The 15,098-nt window shown below is 30.5% G+C and overlaps 1 protein-coding gene across 15 annotated transcripts in view; it reads left to right on the forward strand.

The window, feature by feature from the left end:
* The window catches only part of LOC119644909 (potassium voltage-gated channel protein Shab), a 109,351-nt gene that overhangs the window by 57,478 nt on the left and 36,775 nt on the right, over nt 1-15,098 (forward strand). For 8 of the 15 annotated variants that reach the window (XM_038044642.1, XM_038044647.1, XM_038044644.1 and 5 more), the window contains exon 4: nt 4,529-5,378. In XM_038044642.1, the coding sequence (XP_037900570.1) occupies nt 4,529-5,378 (850 nt within the window). Of the gene's footprint in view, nt 1-4,528; nt 5,379-10,445; nt 10,536-15,098 lie in introns of all 15 variants that reach the window. The other 7 variants (XM_038044636.1, XM_038044641.1, XM_038044643.1 and 4 more) reach the window with 1 other exon arrangement.

Here is a 15,098-nt window from a genome sequence, read left to right on the forward strand (position 1 = left end):
CGAATAATTTGTTTTTTTTTTTTTTTTTTTTTTTAAAGTAAATAAATTTAATTTTATTTTCTTCTTACCCCTCTAACCCGCCCTCTTCCTACGATTCGATTGCGTATGTATGTAAAATACTTAAAAATGAAATTTAAAAATTTTCTGGCATGACTTCACCTTTAGAGTATGTATGCGATTCTACGTCCTTACTCCTCGCGATCTGACCAGACCTAATCCACCCCCAACCTTTTTCTTACCATCGCACCCTGCTCGCCCAACCGCTATCCACGACCTCCAACCATTCATAACATACATACATATTAACATAAAAACATATCGATATTTATATATACCGTAGCAAATGCGGAAAATTTTGAAACTTTTACTCCATTGAAAACGGAACACGACGAGACATTTCAAGATCCCTTATTTTTAAAAGCTTAAAACTTTAGGCTTGAGTACGAAATAATTGTAAATACATTATTACTTTTAATTTTGTATATTACTTAAAACAAAAAATATATAAAATGCAAATAAAAAATTTAAAAAAAAAAAAAATAAAAAAAAAATAAAAAAAACCGAAGAAATGGAAGACATTCTTTGCGATTTTTTGAACATAAACTGCGTGGTTGCGTACAGTGGTCTCCATGGTAGATGTGGACAAAAAAAGATCTCAAAATAACAAAAGGAGAAATAGAAAATTTTAATCTATATATATTTACACATTACATATACATATATATGTATATGTAAAAGTACCTGCGATATCTCTTCCTTTATATTAATTAATACATCGCAAATATTACCGCTCCGCAATATTTGTTTGTAAAAGCTTTCTTTATCGTTTTGGGAGAAAATGTGTGTTAAGGATTCTCTTCATTGTTACACTTATATATTCCCCCACAATCCGTATCATACATGAATATAATAATAAATTAATGCTGAATAGAGATAAATTCAATAATGTTTTGTTAACGTAAAACAATTACAACTAATTTTTAGTTTTTATTTCCGCTTTCATTTCCTAAAAAAACTCATAAAACAATTGTGATGCATTTTTCTTGCTTTCCCGAACACCCTCCTCTATACAATTAGTTTTGCAAATAATTCGTAAGTAAATTTTGCTTACGCTTAACTACACTACGTAAATACCTACTACTAGCGTGGCAGTTAGATATTGAGAATCATATGAAAGGCAAGATTGTCTTGCAGACCGTCACTATACCTGACGATGTCTGCGGTTCGTTTTGTTGGACAGCGATAGCGTAATCATTGCATATTCTTATAAAAATCAATGTGTCGTTGATCTGTGTAAAAAGATTTCCAAGTGGGCTTATTTACGAAAATAGGAAGCATTCGCTTTGTTCGCTTTATGATTGTCCTGCTGGGATCGCAATCCGTTATACGTAAGCAATTAAAGTGAACCAACTCGATCGCCATCGCATACAATCAATATATTAGAAGATTCCATATAACTCTTTCAAGGCTTAAAATAGTAATAAATTTCGTAAATGAATTCGTTTAAATTACAATTCAATTGAATGCAATTGTTTTATGAGAAAGGTTAATTGCACCTATTAAATACAATTATATTATATAATTATTATTTATGTAATTTACTTATCGTTTATTGTTGTTTATTCACGATCACTTATCACAATATTTAGTTTGTTTGGCGTTTATGACATGTTGTTCAATGTTCACAGTTTTTATTAATGTTTTACATTGTATCCTATAACTGTTTATGCTCACTCACACACACATAAATACATATAACTCTATATAATCATTCATGCGTACGTGAGTCTGAGTGAGCAACGAAATTTAGGCTCCGCGCTGTGTAGAGTTTGTAATGTTGTCGCCAGACTGAGTACCATACAAATTCAACTACAACAAAACAGTGTTTTTACTTTTCTTTTTCTGTTTCCGTTTACGTTTCCGTTTCCGTTTCCGTTACCGTTACCGTTTCACTTTTTCCTTATTTATTTAATCGTTTTTCTTTCGAAAGCTAAATATTTTTACCATATATGTTTTCACTACAAAAATTTTCTTCTTCTTTCCAATTGTTTTTTCAAATTCAGTTCGTTTTCCCTTTTTAATTGATTTAATTTCGTTAACGATTGATTCAAAAAAAAAAAATAAAAATAAAAAAAATAAAAATAAAAGAAAAAAGAAAAACCCTAAAAAACCAAATAACCACAACAGAACATTAGTATCACCAAACCTGAACACAAATTTCGTAAATTTCAATTCAAAGCAAAACATTATTGTTAATCAAAAAATATTCAAAAGAAAAAAAAAAAAAAAAACTATAAAAGAAATTTAGATTAAAAAAAAAAAGAAAAGAAAAAGAACTAAATAATTAATTAACTGGAAAAAAAAAAAAAAAAAAAAACAAAGAAAAACATATTCATTGGAATCGACTGCAGACCCGGATTTCTATCGAAGAATTCATGTTTTAGCAATTCAATCAGTAGAATTTACCAAAGTCTTGAAAAATTTTGTGTTTTCCAAACAATTGCGTCAGCTATCGAAATATTTGACTTGTTCTGTTTGCAAAATTGAAAATTGAAAATTGAAACTTGTTTCAATTTGAATTGAGCTAAAAAGCACAGAATTTTTTTTGCCTTAGATATGTATAGACATTGATTGTTTTTTTGTCCTCCAACCCCGAACGTCTCCTTTCATAACTCTTTGTTTGTTGTTTTCTTCTTTGTATGTATGTACATCAGCATTAAAACAAAATGTCATATCCCCTTCAAATTTGTCGAAAAACAATTTTAGTGTTGTTTCCTCACCAACAGACACGCACACTAACATAAACACATCGTTGATAAAAGTTGTATGACCTACCCGCCTCTGTAGAATATTCAACTATCGTTTTTGACTTCCTTTATTATTTACATTTAACCGTTTGGTTTACATACACACCTACATCCATATTACACACTTGTCCTAAACTGACAATTGTACAATCAAATTCTATTTTATATTATAATAGTAGTCAGCGAATATTTGTAAACTCTCTCTACTTATGCTATATGTTTGTGACATTTTGTTCGCTCTTATTATTATTATTATTATTATTATTATTAATACTATTATTATTTTTATTATTATTATTTTTATTATTATTATATATTATATTTCTATTTTATATATATATATATATATTTATTTTTTATTATATGTTATTATTTATTTTTTACTATATTTATTATTATTTATTATATTTATTATTATTATTATTATTTTTATTATTATGTATTGTATTTATTATTAATATTCATTATTATTATTATTTACTATTATTTTTACTATTATTATTGTTTATATTTATTATTATTATTATTTATTATTATTTTTATTTATTTTTTTTTTTATATTTATTATTAATATTATTATTATTATTATTATTATTATTATTATTATTATTATTATTCAGTCTCTATCTATCTCTGCTATTCTCTTCCCGTTCTCTATATTTTTATAATTAATGTGAGTTCATTCTATGGTATCACTCTTTTAAGACAAGTACAGGTTTTGTAGTTGTCCTATCTCATATGGGTTTGGTATATATACTTCTTGACTTTCATCTGTTTTCAATTCTTTTTTTTTTTTTTTTTTTATATATATATATAATTCTCAACACATTACAGTAAATGTTGTTTTCAAACATCACATAGAAACGCTCAAAGTATTAGATAAGTCCCGTTTGTCCTAATCACACAAAGACACAAACACTTACAATAAGGCGTTAAAATATGTATTAACACTCTCACCTTGCACCAAATAATACGTAAACATATTTTAATTTGATTGATATCCATCCTATTGAACATATTCCATGAATCTTACGTCAAATATATCCGAGAATAGAGAATTTGAAACACACTTAGCATACACTGCGAGGATGTATCAATTACGCCAGCTCGTGCTTCATTTTTTTGTTTCTTACGCGATGAACACAAAACAAAAAAACAGCTCAAACAAATGTTTGATAAGTTTTATTAATTTTGTTTTTTTTTTTTTTTTTTTTTTTTTTTTTTTATTCCGAAATATTACCTTTTTTCTCTTCTCCCTTTTCAATTTCGCTCTCGATACATTTGTCACTTTGTTCGTAAAAAGAATTAACATAAAACGCCGAAAAGTAAAAGCAAAAACAAAAGCAACAGAGTCACCAACAACAATCCTTAGAGCAATAGAATGTATTCCCTTGATTTCATTAATAACAGAGGAAGTCTAAAAACAAGAAACGATTTTAAGCGTGCGATTAGGAGCGTGCTGTGCAGAACAGCTCTTGTCCTCATTTTCAAGTTATGCTTGCCTTCTGTTAGGTTCTGAGATTTTAAAGGAATGCGAAAATGTTACATTTTTCATAATTGTGTCTAATAATTAATTGTCAAGCAAAGCAAGGAACGTTTTGTTTCGTTCATTATGCTTGTATACGTTCTTGTTATATTCTGGATGTATGTAACAATATTGGAACCTGACCTATTGTTCGATTTCGGTGTTATTTTTTGTTGTTGTTATTTATCACACACAGGTGATCGCTGTGATATCGATATTGTTTATAGTCCTGTCTACCATAGCCCTGACGTTGAACACTCTACCACAACTACAACACCATGACAGTGACAATGGTACACCACAGGATAATCCACAATTGGCTATGGTTGAGGCGGTGTGTATATCGTGGTTTACCCTTGAGTATATACTTAGGTTTAGCGCGTCGCCGGACAAGTGGAAGTTTTTTAAGGGCGGCCTCAATATAATCGATCTATTGGCAATACTCCCCTATTTTGTTTCGCTCTTCCTGTTGGAGACGAACAAGAATGCAACGGACCAGTTCCAGGATGTGCGCCGGGTGGTGCAAGTTTTTCGCATCATGCGCATCCTGCGAATCCTTAAGCTGGCCCGTCACTCAACGGGCCTGCAGTCGTTAGGCTTTACGCTACGTAACTCGTACAAGGAACTCGGTCTACTAATGCTGTTCCTGGCTATGGGCGTTCTTATATTTTCTTCGCTGGCATATTTTGCCGAAAAGGATGAAAAGGATACAAAATTCGTTTCAATACCGGAAACATTTTGGTGGGCGGGTATTACAATGACAACTGTTGGCTACGGGGACATCTACCCCACTACTGCACTGGGAAAAGTTATTGGTACTGTGTGTTGCATATGCGGTGTTCTGGTAATCGCTTTGCCTATTCCCATCATCGTCAATAATTTCGCTGAATTTTACAAGAACCAAATGCGACGCGAGAAGGCGCTTAAACGGCGTGAGGCGCTCGATCGTGCCAAACGCGAGGGTAGCATTGTCTCCTTTCACCATATCAATCTGAAAGACGCATTTGCCAAATCCATGGATCTCATCGATGTGATTGTCGACACAGGTAAGCACAAAACAAATTATTGCACATTTCTTTCTCCTTCTCTCTATCTTTCTATTTTATTTATATTTATGTGCCTACTTATAGTTATTTCACTATCATTTTTAAAAACAAAACAATAAACTAAAAAAAAAAAATATGAAGCAATAAATATTTTAATTAATTTATGTTTTAACTTGTATTCGTAATCATTCAATACAATTTTATTCTATTCACCTCAAGCATAGAACCTAATACCTATTATCTGTTATGTATATATATATATATAATTTATATATGTGGTATCAACCATTCGGCAACACACTATAACCAATTAATAATATTCTGCAACACAATCATAGATAATTTAACTTCCTTTCATGACATCTCATGCACCTTAGACTCATACTATCCCACTGAACATATGTTCTTCGCTTTTTTTGCATTAATTCTCTGGCTCATTATCAACCGTTACGTAAACATACCTCATAAGTAAGTGTCTCCGTCTTTCCGAAAAAAAAAAAAAAAAAAAAAAAAAACATACCTTTAGGAACAGTTGAAATCGTGCCGTAGGCTTTTGTTGTGTGACTTCGATCCAGGAAGCATTCACGTAAGGCTATAAATAACATCTTTACCCGTACTACTGAGCAATGCAAAATTATAATTTTAGTTTGATACAAAATGGACACATACCACTGCGTTAGTAAGCGTTTCTCGTTTACGCAACAATTTGGTCCTCTATCCGAGGTCCGTTTTTTTTTTTTTTGCAATTTGAGACAAACGATAAAAACTTCCCTGATACCTAATTGGTTCAATTTACCAGGATAAGATTAAAAATTGAAGTGATTCATGTACAAATATATCATCTTGGGGGTATTTCGAAATTGAATATAAAAATAGTAGCTAAACTCAATGATGAACGAAAGAGGAGCAGAAAGCTAAGCGTGCCCTTAAGCTGTTTAAAGAGGCACTAGGCACTCTCCAAAGTCACCTAACTGACGAAAAGACGATAGCTCTTACTCGGTAAGAATAAGCGATGACTACGAAAAGACGTGACTAATTGCTGAAAGATTAAAACGCGACTAAAAACTAATTAAATAGAATTTTGATTAAATAATAAGAGACTACATAACCGAGAAGAAAAATAAGATACAAGCTAGAGCAGTCCGAGTAGCTAGATAGATATTAAACTATCTAAGAAGGGAAAAACTGCTAGATGGCATGTCGTACTTAAGCGAAAACTAAATTTATTGAAAGTATTCCTTCGACGGAGTATTAAGTACAAGTTTTATGAGGATAATATTAAGGAAGTAAGTAGAAAGAAAGAAAAATATAGCCCGGAACCATTGCTGGTTTCATCCAAAGGATCTGTTTTCTCGTCTCGTGTTATATATAGCGTATTACTAAATCAGTAATAAATTGTCAATCCCAATAGGTATCCCAAACTTAAGTAAAATATATATAGTTTGTAGCGGTAGATTAAAAATTGGGCACAAGTCCAATATGAAACATACCCTCCTTTCACCCATTTCTCACCCGTTCTCTTTCTCTCTCTTTTTTTTTTCTTTCTTTCACTTTCTGTATATCTATCTATCTATTTATCTATCTGTCTATCTATCTGTCTATCTATCTCATGTAAACACATCGTGCTTCCTTTTTCCTTCTTGGTTTGTTTAAATAAAATCTTAGCTGCATGTCTGCTCGGTTTGGCTTCATTTTTGTTAAATGTTCAAATTGTGAATTGTGTTTCACCATTATTTAGTGAATAGTCTTGATTTTGTCCCTGGTTATCTTACTTCTTATCTGAAAACAATTAATTCGGTATTCGACTTGGAAACATATTTTTCAGTTCAAAGGGATCTCAGTAATGATAGAAATTCCCAAACAAATTTTTTTTTTTAAATACTCCATTCAGTATATACCTATTTAGAATATTAATATATAGAAAAAATTATTTTGTAAAACTTGTAGCTTTCTTGTATAAAAATTTATTGTTTCATTATAACAGTTTTATAACAATTTAAACTTAATTATCTCTAATTATTTTAAGTTAGCAGTTCATTGTATGAAATTTTTTATACATATTTACAAATAGCTGATATATGATTAGCCAAACATCCATCAAAATGTTCTTCATCTAAGAGTAATTATTTTCCAAAGCACTGCGTTGTTTTGCACGTTAAATTTATATCGTTTTCATTTGATGTCTCGATGGCAATACGGTAAACAATTGCGTTTCATTGGCAATAGCCAATCACTAACGCAATAATTTATATATTTTAGTATTGTTTAATATCAATTTTGACATTGCTTCAAAATGTCTACAAACGAAACTTTACGATGAATGTTTTATAATAGTAGACCCATCAAAGTCAAACGGGATAAGACCGCTTCATAAGAGAATGGAGGGAATTGCACGGCATTGTGGCATTTTCTTAGCTCAAGGACATTAAAACTTATCAATCAAGGTATAAGCAAAAAAATTCTCCTTCATTTCAGCAAAGCCTCTTCTCTATATGACTGTCTTTGTTTGAAGTAAGTTCGGTTCGTTTTCTGGAAAAACAAAACAAAAAAAAAAAAACAAAACAAAACAAAAAAAGGCATAGTTTTACGTTTAACTATTAAACCGGTTTATCCGTTAATATATGTAAGAGAAAATAGTTATATATTGACGCGCCTTAAGTCGAATGTTTTTATTACCCGCCATTAGCTTTCACACGATATTCGATTTGGTTTGGTTGGCAAGTTAAAGCGATAGTCTATACAGTCTATACCGATCATACATCGCATAGTATATATCATATAGGAAATAATTTGTTTGGACAAATTGACAGTGCTTCGTATGTAAATTTATTATATCAACTAAACTCGGTGCTTATGGTGTTCCAACTAATCTAAAACAAGTAAAAATTTTATAATTTTAAAAAGTGGAAGGAAGTAATAGAATGGCAAAAAGAAAATTTATTAACAGTTTCTTTCGGTATCAATCAAGCTGAATGGATGCTTATATGCATTGCAAACGTTAGACAAATTTAATATAGTGTTGTTGAGAGCACAATTGATATTTCAATAAAGCAAGTAGTAAAGTAGTATGCTTAGCGATCGAAATCATTTTTCATTGTCTTCTCTGATGATCGATATACTTTTGAAGTATACGTTTATAGAGTTTTTCTATATCTAATACGATGGCGTCCAAAACAGTTCTCTTTCATTCTGCAAGTCATTATTTATACTAATTTTTCGTTCAATAACATAAAGAATCGCAATCGCAGCCAGGTAATCAAATATCGCATCAATCCTATGTTTTTTTGGGTACTCGCAAGACCAATAATTTTGGACGGCCTTGTTTAAAAGCATTCTTTACAAATTATTTATACGTTATTGAGTTCATTAAATCGATGATATATTGTATAATGGCCGCATACAAAATATCGTCATCAAAATTCAAAATAAATTGTATACTGCGCCATTGTCAAATTAATGCCAGGATAGTTACGCGTTTTAGTGAAATATGCGGGCTAAGCTAGTAAATTGATATCAGGGACGCTCTGATCAGATGAAACCAGGTGGAAAACGCATAGCGGAGGAGAAGTTAAACTCTATGTCGGAAATGTCGGAAACGTGGGATACAAATCACCTCGTAACCAGTCAATACATTCATTCAACTGTCTGTGTCTGCTGCAAGCCGCGCCCTAGGTCAGTGTGAAATTAACAATGTCAACAAAGCGAAGAAAGATCTGCTTAAGATATGATTCTAAAGAACAAACAAAAAAATTATTTCAAATTTCAAATTTGAAATTTTTTTTTTTTTTTTTAATTATATAGAAAACAGAAACAAATCTTCCTATCACTCTCATAAATAGCATTGCTATGCAAGTTGTTAATCTCATCAAAAAAAGGCTAAGATGTGCGGCTAGCATACATGCAGTAAATTCAAAAAAAAAACAAAAAAAAAAACGAAGTGATGCTAAGCTCTACAAAAGAGTTACATATGTTTTACAAAGTCAGGTGCTTCGGCCTTATACTTATATTATCATCAAAACTAAAACGAATAAACGAATGATTTAAGTATCCCCCCCTCCCGCCACGCCATTCCAAAATTATTCGCATTGTAACTTGTGTCTTTATATATATATATACATTTTTTTTTTTTTTTTTTTTGATGGCCTGTAGTAAATTTCTTTGATGGATGTTTAAACTACAATAAATTATCATAAATTTTAGTTATTATGATTAATTAAAAACTTAAAAAAAAACACAAAAAAAAAAATTATAAGAATAATAATCATTCTTTTACTTATAATTTTAATTATATGTTTTTTCTTTTTTTATAATAAATCAATTAATTGAGAAAATAATTTATTTTTCATTTTACTTTATAAGTTAATTTTATAAGTAAATTAATTAATACATGCATATCTGTGTATATGTACGTGCATAAATTATGTTAAAATCTAAAACTAGCTATGGCAGTATGTACACAAAATATACACACATATATATGTACAGATCGTATATATATATATATATATATATATATATATATTTATTTTCGAAAAATAAAACATTCCTTTAGCATATAACCCGATTTATTAGCGAAGGTTATTACAAACGCACTAAAAATTTATGTACACAAAATCGTAGCTCACGGCTGATGAATAAAAACCAAATTTCTTTTTATTATTTGATTATAAATAATAAATTCACTTAATTATATACATATATATATATATATAGATAGATAACGTAGAGGAAGTGCCGCGTGCGTTAGTAAAATTATTATTATTTTTGATCTCCTCTCAACGGTGTATATCAAAATCCAATGAATATAGAAACTGCTTCTTCCAAGTTGCACCTCCCAGCCAACCAATCAGGCAACCAAAAGCTATATATGCCAAACCATCAACTAATAACAATAATAACAATAATACTAATAATAATAATAATAATAATAAGAACAATAATAATAAACATTATGCAAACAACCTTAGAAAAGATATAACAATACACACACACACATACACACATACCGCAATTAAGAGACAAGGGCTATCTATGAATACCTTTTGCTATATTATTTACTTTTTTTAGGCAAACAAACCAATGTCGTACATCCGAAAGATAAAAACAATAAAACGACAGCGAGTGTAGGAAAACAACCACTAAGTTCTCTAATGTCAGGTGAATAACAACAATTTACACTTAAGAACAACAACAATAATAATAATAATAGTTAATCGACACCAAGCAAAATGCAAATTCAATTTAATCGCACACACTTGCATCATTTGCCATTGCGCGAAAAAGTCTAGACCAGCTTCCGCGATAACGATGGTTATATCAAAAAAAAAAAAAAGAAATTCATAAATAAATAAATAAAACAATACAAGCAAAAGCAAGAAAAAGAACGGAACCAATCACTTTTATGCAACATTAAACTTTTTTATCAATTCCTTCTCACTTTTCTACCAATAAATATTAGAAAAAAAAAAGTAAAAATAAAAAATAAGCAAAAAAAAAAAAAAACATCATCAGAACTCATCAAATAAGTAAAACCCATACAATAGATGCTCTGTACATATACACAGATAGAAAATCCATATTTACGCCACATATGCGAAATATACGAATATTTAAATATTTTAATATTCAGTTAACAAGCTGAACATTCACACATTGCACATACACACACACACACACACATATATATATATATGTATATATATATACATGCATACATACATACATACACACACATATATATATATATATACAGAGTTATGCATATATATCTTTATAATATTACTTTTAATAATCGAAATTCTATTCTTTGCGAACACATAGCCGCCTTATGACAAACAATAAATGTCTAGTTTCGCGAAATACAAACGCATATATACATCGCATATGTATGTATATGGGTTGATAACGTGAAATTGCCCACGTACATGAACATTAAATACATCATAGTATACAAACCACTATACTAATCAGATTCGAAACACGAATACTACGAGAAGAGAATAAGCTATTCATTAAAAATGCATTATTTTCATATATAAAATATATATAAATATATAGATATCTATTTTATTTATTTATTTATTTTTTTTTTTTTTTGTTTTTTTTTTTTGTATTATTCTCTCTTCATATAATATAGATGAATATGTTTGGAAGAAGGTGTTAATAAGAAAAGAAGAACATTGGCTCATTTATCTAAAAATCAATAAGTTATCTATCGGGCAAGGTCGATCTTTAAATACCACCTTACACCACTTATCCTACTACAATTTTTCATTTGTTTTCGTAATCAAATACCAGCAATACTAGGCCTTTATAGGAACTCTCATATGGGAGGAGGTCCAAAACATAAGCCAAGCTTATCTACCTATTTTTGTCGTAAAGTATTTGTTGCCAAGCAAAGACTTGACTTTACTGAGTATCCGTATGTAAGATGGGATCCGAAAAATGGACTTGCATTAGCCAAATATGATGCAGTTAATTTTTACGCCAAATTACAACTATAGAGTAATTGTCATCATAATCTATTAAGAGAGAGACCTTTTTGCCATGTAAAGGCTTAGTTGTCATCATAAATTTTATGCGGCAGAAGGAGGTATAAAAAATAGACATCCATGGTCCAAATTTGTATAGTGTTCACACAATAATTTATTGCGATTATTCACCAATTTTTGGTAACAAATCTTTAATAATTCAGTTTTTTTAATATACCAATGCCATGAAAAATGAACCGAACCGATCAGGTCAGTGTACTAAATTTCATCAAAATATTTTGAAAATTTCGACCTGTAGGCTGAATACAAAGTATATTAACAAACATCAGAGAAGCAAATGGACAGACAAGCTTAAATTGGTTCAGAAAATTATTCAGAAACTTATTTAGAATCAGTAAGTGTAATAAAACGTACGTCCTTCGTAAGCCCTTCTAGGTATTACATACATCCACAAGGAGAAGAGTATGTACCCTGTATCACAAGTGGTGTAGGGTATAAAAAGGAGCTCGATTAGTGGTTTTAATGTAATAATTTTATAAGTCCATGCAAATATAGACTCTTTTTAGTGAAAAAGTTCAAAATTGCATGTAATCTATATTCGTTCGATTTTCTCCACTGCAAGAATAATGCGAATTTTGCATTCGTCTTTTCAGCTTGTTCATTGCACATAGGTACATGAGGGAGAAGGCGATATGATATTTACTTGTGTTAAGCAAGAAAATATTCAAAGTTCAAAGTTATTTGTAAATTTTCACAAAACTGGGACCGATGCGTAAATCTTGATGATGTTTACCGCCTTCTCCATAAATCGGTTATTTTTACTTAAACGACCGGAGGTACATTAAATTTTACAATTTGCTATTAACGCATTAAAACACGCTTTGACGGTCCACAAAATCGATGGGAGGACGCCCTAAAATGTTCCCGAAGACGGGGCGTAAATAACACTACAGAATCCAAAATAAAATTATGAGCTCTGTTTATTTTAAAGCACGTGCTTAAGTTTTACATAGTGGTATAAATTATCCTATTCGAAGCTACGTAACGTAACTTTGTGGAGCTTTGAATAGATATCTTGGAAAAAACGCCATTTGCACAAAGCGTGCGCTTTCTCTTCAAGTCCAAGCATAGTGTCGCTGAATCGTGGACGGTAGTATGTACTGCAAGCAAGTTGCATTATGCGAATATATGAAAAATGTTAGTTGAAAAGCCTGCTATCAAAAACAACTGATCCCTTCGAGTCGAAAAACGACTGCAATATGGCAAAAGTCAAGGTATCACAGAGTGTCAGAATAATGAGTTTCGGTCCTTGTAGAAAAACTTGTTCACAAGCAGTACTGACCTGGAGTCTATTACTCCCCTCAGAAAGCAGAAACTACATTAGAAGGACATAAGGGATATAAGGGCAGGGATGAAAGATCAAAATTGATGGCAGTTTTTTTGTCTATCACAATCGTGCGAATGAGTTTGAAAAGGAGCAAAGTTCAGCATTGAAGTGGAAATTTGTTGTTTTTTCCTTTTAAAGATTGAAAGATATCTTGAAATTTTCATTTAAATATATTTCTATGTTAGGTTTGGAAATAAGCTCAATTGCCCGAAGAGTTCACTTCCAATTTGCCAACGACACATATATAAGTAAAGCCGTTAAGTAAAGTTATGGATATCAAAAAAATGTGACTTAAATATGTTTTTATTGATGAGATAGGAGGGATAATTTTCCTTTTGTTAGACAGACCAAGTTCCTAATTTGACAATCACGCAATTGAAAATTACTAAAGAGAGCACTTGGAGAGCAGGATATTTGAACAATAGGATGAACGTTGGTGTAGTTCAAAGCGTATTATTTACTCGCTATATTTATTGAAATATCACTTCACCATTGCACAGAATGGCGTTTCATTGTCACTATATACTCTAAGCTTGATTGTAATTCAGTATCGACTACGTCGACTAGCCATTGCAATAAAAACACTGTCGCTTGTTTTTTTGCTGCAAGTAATCTTGTTATTTTACTAAAGTCAAATAACAGCAAATGGGCAGAAACAACAAATAAAGAATTTAAAAAGAAATGACAGTCCGTTTAACTATGCCTGACGCAATCTTGATATGTGATATGTGAAGTTTTTTTTCCGTGCAGCATAACAACATCGAAATCATTTAATTCGAACGCGATAATCTTTATCCTTAGTCGGAATTACACAACTTTTTTTTCAATCAAACAACATGTAGAAATGTCCATCTGATAGCGCCTGATCAAAGGTGAATAATCTGAACGAAGGTGCACGACCCTCACAAAAGTCTCGCAATTTTATTCTAATTCTTTGAATTACCGCAGAAACGTTTACTCCTACGTCAACGTTAGAACAAATTTTGGAATACGTTATTCGAAGGGCAGAATTAATGTAAAATTATGTGGAAATTTACTTCAATGACGTCTCTAGCTGTCGCACATAACATAAGTAAATTATTTATCATATCGCCCTCTTACGTGGGTAATTTTATATAACAAAAGTTACGAAGAAGCAAAAATACCTTTTTCCTATATATATTATATATATATATATATATATATATATATATATATCCTATCATACTGAGTTCTCAAGTTTATTTTACAATGGCAATCAATTGAATTTAAACATTTTTATAAAAATTCATATTTTAGTTTTGCATCGTTGCAAATGCATTCGGTGTTAATCTAGGAGGTATTTACTTTATCGGATCTAAACAAAATTGACAAAGTTGATGTTCGTTTTTTTCGCCCAAGACATTCGTACCGGAGACGTTGTCCTCTTGACGTAACAACGTAACGCAGTTCCCTCTAAAATGGTTTACAATAATTAACGTTCTTTTCGTTTCTTTCTCTTACATATATTTTTCATTTTCTCTTATTGTCCACCATTTCTTTGCTTTCTTTTTCTTATCGTTCGTTTTTGTTTTTGTACTATTGTTACTTCACCATATCCGAACTTATGTTAAAGTTCCAAATACCAGTTCGTCACATATTTGGCTGCATAAAATATAAATTGAAAAAATTATTTATTTTCGTTTCAATTGATGAAGCGCGAGTTTTGTTTTGTAGCATTTTTCGCATTAATGTGCTGAACGCTTGTTAGCATTTATTTAAAAACGTTATTATATTTTCCGTTGACTATTTTGTACATATTTGGCGAATTTTTGCATCAAAAAAAAAAAAAAAAAAAAAAAAAAAAAAAAAAAAAAAAAAAAT

The sequence above is a fragment of the Glossina fuscipes genome, unplaced genomic scaffold, assembly GCF_014805625.2.
Source record: "Glossina fuscipes isolate IAEA_lab_2018 unplaced genomic scaffold, Yale_Gfus_2 1, whole genome shotgun sequence".
Lineage (NCBI taxonomy): Eukaryota > Metazoa > Arthropoda > Insecta > Diptera > Glossinidae > Glossina > Glossina fuscipes.